General features: G+C 36.3%; 2 protein-coding genes across 2 annotated transcripts in view; both read left to right on the forward strand.

Annotated features, from left to right (window-relative positions):
- Positions 1-793: 793 nt before the first annotated feature.
- LOC140960951 (uncharacterized) lies at positions 794-4677 on the forward strand. Its single transcript, XM_073419277.1, has 2 exons — positions 794-4019; positions 4113-4677. Exons 1-2 carry the CDS (start codon positions 1169-1171, stop codon positions 4487-4489), a joined length of 3228 nt encoding a protein of 1075 aa, XP_073275378.1. The 5' UTR covers positions 794-1168; the 3' UTR covers positions 4490-4677.
- A 1982-nt stretch (positions 4678-6659) lies between these two features.
- Positions 6660-8765, forward strand: part of LOC140961994 (probable F-box protein At3g61730) — a 17071-nt gene continuing 14965 nt past the window's right edge. Inside the window, exons 1-3 of the mRNA XM_073420824.1 lie at positions 6660-6881; positions 7613-7815; positions 7903-7947. Of these exons, the coding sequence (XP_073276925.1) occupies positions 6790-6881; positions 7613-7815; positions 7903-7947 (340 nt within the window). The 5' untranslated portion in view covers positions 6660-6789. The remainder of the gene's footprint in view (positions 6882-7612; positions 7816-7902; positions 7948-8765) is intronic.

Consider the following 8765-nt stretch of genomic DNA (forward strand, 5'->3'; position numbering starts at 1 on the left):
TATTACTTTTTATGCTAAGAGCATTACTTTTTATTGTAAATATCGGTAGGGTTGATCTATCTCACAGATAAAGATTCGTGAGATCGTCTCACCAGAGACCTACTCAAAGATTTGTATAGTAAAAAGATTCGAACACGTTCACAAATTTTTCGAATTATTGCTGGAGAAAAAAAATACTTCACAAGCTGAAAATATATTTATTGAGTAGGTATCCTATAATATAGTTTCACGGATATATTCGCAAGACGGCTCGACCTAATTTATACTTGATGTGAAAAATAATACCGTTGACATAAAAATTTATATTTTTCGTAGGTCGGGTCTCCGTCTCGCGAAATTAATCAGTGATACGGTTTTATAAGAGTTTTTGTGATATTTATGCCGTGAATTATCAAACAAAATAATTCAGGTTGATCAAATTGGGCTCGAAAAAATTCGAGCATATTCAAGTTTAACTCGAATATTAACTCACATATTTTTCGATTCGACGTGATTTGTTCACGTTCCTGGTTTAATACATTGGATTATGTGTTTTTAGGAAAAAAAATTTACAAATCGGCCATGGTCATATCTTAAAGTGTCCATTTAAAATTTTTCTTAAAAAAATTAGTATTTTGTGAATTATGTTATTTGGTGCAAAATTATTTAAGTATTTATAAACATATTACCCAGGATTTGAAAAGTTTATTAAATAATAATGTGTCTAGAAAGGAGAGAAATCATTAAATATCTTTGAATTAAATTAAATCAAGGCAGCGGCATTAGCTTTAGACTTCGCCAAGCTCAAGAAACTGTTGCACAAAGAGAAAGGAACTTAATCATAACTCCATAGAAACTGCGATGAAAGCATGCAGAATGGGAAAAAAATGGTCGCAGTAATGGATTACAAGGCTGAGCTAGCTCCATAGGTCGACTATCATTGTCCGCCACCACCTCCAACCGCCGTATACGGCGGAGTTGAGAGGATAATAATGTCAGGTGAAAGCTGACGCCGTTCTATGAAGATACACGTATTTGCTGCGTTGAATTTGATTCCACACTACCAGATCGTGTAAATTTGAAGGCCTCTCTCACATGCAATATCCCGAAAAGTGAGCTGTCGCCACCCTCCGCCGCAGCCGATTTTAACCATCAATTATCAGGAAGTTTACTTACTTTCCTGAATGTAATGGAGAACGTAACATGTCCTGTTTTCTTCGTTCTTTACTTCTGGTTTCTCTTGAGTACCACAAAAACTCTGAAAGTTAATTCCTTGTCTTCCGATGGAGAAGCCCTTCTCTCCCTACTATCAGAAACTGACTCTTTTTACAGAAGTTCATCGCCTGTTCTCTCTTCTTGGAACCCTTCAAGCCCAACACCATGTTCATGGCAGGGGATAACTTGTTCACCTCAAGAAAGAGTTATTTCCGTTTCCATACCCAATACGTTTCTCAACCTATCCTCAATCCCGTCGCAACTCTCTTCACTTTCCTCTCTTCAACTCCTCAATCTCTCTTCCACAAATATTTCCGGCCCAATCCCTGCTTCCTTTGGTTCATTGTCTCAGCTTCGCCTTTTGGACTTGTCTTCAAACTCTGTTCCTGGCCCTGTTCCACCAGAACTAGGCAAACTCACTGACATTCAGTTCATTTTCTTGAATTCGAATAGAATATCTGGTTCCATCCCACAGCAACTTGCCAATCTTTCTTCCCTTCAAGTCCTTTGTCTTCAAGATAATCTCCTTAACGGGTCGATTCCTTCGGAGTTAGGCTCTTTGCTTTCCCTGCAGCAGCTTAGAATCGGTGGCAATCCTTATCTAAGCGGTGAAATTCCACTCCAACTTGGTTTCTTGACCAATCTTACAATATTTGGTGCTGCTGCAACTGGACTCTCTGGTGCTATTCCGCACACATTTGGCAACCTGATTAATCTTGAAACGTTGGCTCTTTATGATACTGAGGTGTCTGGTTCAATTCCCCCTGAAGTAGGCTCTTGTTTAGAGTTGAGAAACCTTTTTCTTCACATGAACAAGCTCACTGGTCCAATCCCTCCTCAGATCGGTCAGCTCCAAAAGCTAACTAGCATGCTTTTGTGGGGCAACTCGCTGTCTGGTTCAATCCCGGACGACCTTTCCAATTGCTCCTCACTTGTTGTTCTTGATGTTTCCGCCAATAATTTGTCTGGTGAAATCCCGGGTTATTTTGGGAAGCTAACTGTCCTTGAACAGCTACATTTGTCCGAAAATGCACTAACCGGTGTAATCCCAGTTCAGCTGAGCAACTGCACGAGTATAACCAATCTTCAGCTGGATAAGAACCAACTATCCGGTACAATTCCAGCCGAAATTGGTAGGTTGAAGTACTTGCAGAGTTTTTTCTTGTGGGGGAATTCAGTGTCAGGAATGATCCCCCCAGAGTTTGGCAACTGTACCGAGCTTTATTCCCTTGATCTCTCGCATAACAAGCTAACTGGATTGATCCCAGAAGAGATATTCAACTTAAAGAAGCTGAGCAAGCTTTTGCTGCTAGGAAATACCTTATCCGGGGGCTTGCCACGCAGTGTAGCTAAATGCCAATCTCTTGTGAGATTAAGGCTCGGCGAGAACCAACTTTCAGGTGAGATTCCTAAAGAAATTGGACAGTTGCAAAATCTTGTGTTTCTTGATTTGTACACAAACCATTTTTCGGGTAGCTTGCCTGCCGAAATAGCCAATATTACGGTTCTCGAGCTTCTGGATGTGCACGATAACTACATAACTGGAAATGTATCACCTCAGTCAGGAGCCCTCATCAACTTAGAGCAGCTTGATCTCAGTAGAAATAGTTTCACCGGTGAGATTCCATGGAGTTTTGGCAACTTTAGCTATTTGAATAAACTTATCCTAAACAATAACCATTTCACTGGAGCAATTCCAAAGTCCATCAAAAACTTGAGAAAAATAACCCTTCTTGATCTGAGTTTTAATAACTTTTCTGGTCCTGTCCCCACTGAGATTGGTTATTTGACAAGCTTGAGCATAAGTTTGAACTTGGGATCAAACCATTTCACTGGTGAAATTCCGGAAACAATATCTGGTTTAACACAGTTGCAATCTCTAGACCTCTCTAGTAATATGTTATATGGGAGAATCACAGTTCTTAGTTTTTTAACCAGTCTCACATTCATGAATGTTTCATTTAACAACTTCTCTGGCCCGATCCCTGTCACGCCCTTCTTCCGAACTTTAACCCCTAATTCTTTCCTCGAAAATCGGCTTTGTGAATCTCTTGATGGCTTGACTTGTTCGTCACATCAAACAAGAAGAGATGGATTAAAGTCCGCCAAAACCATAACTGTGGTAGCTGTGATTCTGGCTTCTCTGATAATGGCAGCTGTAGGAATATGGATTCTAGTAACGCGGAATGACAAATTCATGATCGAGAAATCTGGCATACCATGTTCTTCTAGAGAAGAAGATTTCGCATATCCATGGACCTTTATTCCATTTCAGAAGCTCAACTTCACTATTGAGAACATCTTGAGTTGCCTGAGAGATGAAAATATTATCGGAAAAGGTTTTTCGGGGGCCGTTTACAAGGCTGAGATGCCAAATGGCGAGTTGTTTGCTGTCAAAAAGCTGTGGAAAACAAAGAAAGACGAAGAAACAATAGACTCTTTTGCTGCAGAGATTCAAATTCTTGGTCACATAAGGCATCGGAATATAGTAAAACTATTGGGATATTGCTCGAATAAAAGTGTGAAACTTCTACTCTATAACTACGTCCCGAATGGTAATCTCCAACAGCTTCTTCAAAATAATCGGAACTTGGACTGGGAAATTCGGTACAAGATTGCACTTGGATCAGCTCAAGGTCTTGCTTATCTTCATCACGATTGCCTGCCTGCAATTCTTCATAGAGATGTGAAATGTAACAACATACTCCTAGATTCCAAGTATGAGGCTTATTTGGCTGATTTTGGACTTGCAAAACTAATGAACTCTTCGAATTATCATCAGGCTGTGTCCCGAGTGGCGGGATCGTATGGATACATAGCGCCAGGCAAGTGATGCTTTTAGTACAGAACCACTCATTTTTCGAATGCTTAGTCCCTTGCTAGTTTTCATTAAAATAATTCTCTATATTTTTTTACAGAATACGGATATGCAATAAACATAACCGAAAAAAGCGATGTCTACAGCTATGGCGTAGTTTTGCTAGAGATCTTAAGTGGGCGTAGCGCGGTTGAGCCTCATGTTGGTGATGGAATGCACATCGTGGATTGGGTGAAGAAGAAGATGGGAAGCTTTGAACCGGCTGTCACAGTACTCGATTCCAAGCTCCAGGCATTGCCCGACCAAATGGTGCAAGAAATGCTACAGACGCTTGGGATCGCAATGTTTTGCGTTAATTCATCGCCTTCCGAGAGGCCGACAATGAAGGAAGTGGTGGCACTTCTGATGGAAGTCAAGAGCCCACTTGAAGAATGTGGGAAAAGTACTTCTCAGCCTTTAATGAAACATGGAAGATAATTGATTCCTTTTCTAGATGTTGTTTCTTGTTTGTTGCAATAGGTTTTGCTTGGTGATTGTTTTTTCATGCAATTGTTATGCAGAAGAGAAAGATGGAAACTTTGCTCCTTAAATGGGACAAAATCTTTTGCAATTTACTTGTATAGTTTTAGTGGCTTCATTCTTCAATGTTAATTTAATGGAGAAATTTAAACATTAGAGGATCAGTGAAACTTACAGTTTCTGAAGAATTATGTGTAGCTTATTTTGGTTCTTGAGGGTATATTCAGAACATCAATGATAGCTAGACTTGGTCATACAAAAAGTGTGAAATATTTTGGCCATAACATTGACATATTATATACCCCTATTTGCTAGAGGTATATTGCTTTTCAACTTCGATCAACTATTGAAAATACATATGAAAGGTGATTTTCTTAATTAAATAATTGACCGAGTTTATTTTACAAATTTTCTCTACTTACCTTCTCTTTCTTTTCCAACAAAAAAAAAACACAATATTTACTCAAGTCTAGATAACAACGATCTTGTTGCCATTTTTTTCTTTCAATTTGTTCCCAATTCAAATATCTCTAATTTTGAGAATATTAAATATTTTCTTTATCTTAATTGCACAAAAAAATTTGGACTCTCCACGCCTGATATCAATGAAAGAAGGCAATTGGTCTTTAATTTGACTCAAATGAGAACATTTCCAATATTTGGTTTGTCTTTTGTGTTTTTATGAGCGATGAATAATTAAGAGCTTAAAGATTTCCTAAAATATCAAAAGTAAAAAAAAAAAACATAAAAAATATTAATGTTTAAAATTAAAATTCAAACATCTTGGGATTAATCGATTTCTTTACAGGCGATCTTCCACAATCCGATCCACTCAAGAGAAATTATGCTATCATCGTGTTGCTAGAATTCCTTAAAATCTTTGGCTGATAGCTTAGAATGCTGGGAAAGATATAAAAATTTGAAGATTTCTTTAAATTTGATTCTTATTTGAATTCTAAAATATTTTCATGGATTATGAAACACTTGAAATAAACCCAATTTATTTTTGTAATAAGCACGACATGCTCATAATTACTACACACATATCTCAATTTTCATTTTCATTTTCGTGATATCAAAAAATAAAAACCTCACTCAATTTTCATGTCAAATCAAACAATAACTTATTAATTATTTAATTACATTTTCTCTATACTTAAATAGTTTTAATTAATACAATATTGTTTTCTATAAAAAAAATTCATAGATATAATGAGTTTTTATAAATCAAGTTTCAAATGCACAATTACAAGATTTTTTTTTAATCTTAATCTGGGGGTAGGGAATACTTGAACTTGAGTCAATACATGGAGAATTTCGGTGAGACCATTGGACCAAGCCTTCGGTCTCGAAATTACAAGACTTCGAAGAAAGTAAATGTAATATACGTACACAGACACTCCTAAATAGATTAAATGTATAGCATCCATGGAAATATGAAATCATAACTTTTAATGAATTTGGAATCAAAACTCATTTTCTCTTTTGTTCATTGATAGTTGTCTCACATCGGTTGAATAAAATTCATATAAGTTGCATATATGGACTTGCACAATCTTTCCCCTAACTCAATCTTAACATGATACCAAAGTTCAAGTTACATTATTACATGTTGGACCGACTATAATTGGTCCAACATCCATGATAGCCACCTTCAATTAATTAATCTAGTTTAATATTGTCGATCTAGTTTAATATGAGAATTATTGGGTATTAGAGCAACTCCAACCCTTANCTCTTGAAACTTAAATATTAATTTAAATTTTTTAAAATTTTTTTTAAAAATTAAATAGATATTAAATTAAATAATTATTTTATTTATATAAAATAATTAATCGATTTTCTAATAAATAATGAAATAATATAATTATATTTATTATGTATAATTGTGTAATGGAATTACAAATAGTTATTATTGAATTAAAATTATTATTATAAGAATATTCTGAGAATATTCTTTTTTAGTGTAGAATGTAGTGTAGATAGGTTGGAGATGAATTTAGTGTTACATTATTGTAGTACAGAATATAGTGCAGAATGTAGTATAGGTCGGAGATGGTCTTAATACTCTGATTAGGACTCCTACACAGGAACCGCGAAACTTTGGATTAACACCCGCAACAAATATATTATTTTGAATCCGCGCTTCCCGGGAATATAAATAGCTCCAAATTCAATTCTTTTCTTCACACACTTCACATACTGATAATCGGTCGAGATAATTTTTCACACATTTCAAACTGGATGAAGAGAAAAACATGGGGAAGCGATTGCGAAGAGCGAGATCGATTTGCTGTTGTGCCTCTCCTAGATTATATGTCCACGTTTCTCGTCAATCGAACGTCAACTGGTTAATATACTTGCTCCATTTACGTATTTGGAATTCAGACATGGATTAAACGAGTGTTGATTTTTAGATACGATAGTTTGTTTTTGAATTGCGGTAGCTCTGTTCTGCTTTCAGTGAATTGGAGGATCTGGATTTGGATTTATGCGAGGTTTGTGCGTTGTGAAATGATTGGATTGGTTAGCTGAAGCGAAGGATTTAAGCTTTGAAACATAGCTAATTTGAAGTATGTTTTGGATTTGTATTTTTGAGCTTCTGCGCTAATGATTGCGGAATGATTTAGGAGGGAAGAAGTTGCGTCGGCTGAACCATGCATTTCACTTCGAATTGAAATTTGTGTGTTTTGTGATTCGATGTTTGTGAATCTGCTTTACATTTTGTATTCAATGCCTCGTTCGGCGTTTTCTAAGGAAATTATTCAGTTTATGGATTATAATTGTATTTGGTGATATGCGAGTATGATTTTTGCCTGAAATTGTTTGAGCATCACATTGAAATCTTGTCACCTGTGTATTCAGATCCTATGGTGATCAGCTTATTATCATTTTGCTTCAGATTAGATTTTAATCACATGTTTTAGAAATAATTAGCGCATGGTTGTTTCGAAATTGATGATGTTTACGATCTGTAACGAAGGCAACTTTTTAATTCTCTCTTTTCTTGATGAAAGAGTTCGTTTTCCTCTAAATTTAAAGAAATTTCCATCAGTTAACGTTTTGACTTGATGCAAAAAGGTATGATGTGGATATATGGACTGAAATTGCCAAGTTTATGGATGGGAGATCTCTGGTAATGCTAGCAGTGACCTGCAAGTGGTTCAATTATCGTACCATAATGGAGGATAGTATCTGGAAATTCTCATGTTTGCGTGATCTTCAGGTGCCTGATCCTGGAAATGTCAACTTCAAATGGATCAAACTTTACACTACAGCTTTCGGTAAATTTAATTCAGCCGGCACTCTTCCATAAAATTTTTCAACAATATCATGCATGCAGTCAGAGAATTCATGAGTAATTTCTGCAGACGGAAGCCACTCGTACATGTTCTGCCAACAGGAGAAGCATATTGGTAAGTGCTATTTCTGCTTGTAGATTCAACTTCTTTATTTTCTCAAACGCGTGCAACTAATTATGGACCCCCCTTACTGCATTAGATTGCTGATTTACGAAATGGGATGGAAATCTCTGTTTAGTTTATGCTATCATACAAAAAAATCACATGAACTTATTCATCCTTCTGTTTGCTACGCAGGGAGTATATCTCCGAAAGAATAGAACAAACCTAGTGCTCTGGCATGGCATTTATTTTGAATTCAACGCCAATAATACGTGCTGAAACTAATGCTTTTTTTGAATTTGTTTGGCGGGATGGATAGATTGTAAGAAATATGACACATGTTAAAAGAAGTAGCGTGTACTAATTGAAATTGGCGACGGCCAAGAAAATTTAGATGCGTACACGACTCTCCTTCTGAATCTCGGCTCCCGCAATAACTCATCGATGGTATGAGAAACGCCTATAAATAGAGCGATTGAGGTCCCTAAGCATACACACTTCATAAGAAATATACACNGTTTCTTCTTTTAACATTCAGACTCCCGATTTTCTCGTTGATGGTATGAGATGCCTATAAATAGAGACGATTGAGGTCCCTAAGCACACACACTTCATAAGAAATATACACCATCTACAGAGAGCGTGAAGTGCTTCGAAGGCTTCAACCGAGAAGAAAAGCAGAGAATTCAAAGTTTTCAATGGCTGGAGGTAATTCTCGATTAAGCTTCCGCATATTATATATCATGTTTATAAATACGTAGAAACATGATTTTGAGAATAATATCTAACATTTGGTATCAGAGCCGTGATACTTCTGCCTTGAAAATATT

This window comes from Primulina huaijiensis, chromosome 16 (genome assembly GCF_012295235.1).
Source record: "Primulina huaijiensis isolate GDHJ02 chromosome 16, ASM1229523v2, whole genome shotgun sequence".
NCBI classification, from domain to species: Eukaryota; Viridiplantae; Streptophyta; class Magnoliopsida; order Lamiales; family Gesneriaceae; genus Primulina; species Primulina huaijiensis.

Coding starts and splice junctions, on each gene's coding strand:
- LOC140960951 (XM_073419277.1), top strand. CDS start 1,169: ATGGAGAACGTAACATGTCCTGTTTTCTTCGTTCTTTACTTCTGGTTT. Junction 4,020..4,112: donor GTATGGATACATAGCGCCAG/GCAAGTGATGCT, acceptor ATTTTTTTACAG/AATACGGATATGCAATAAAC.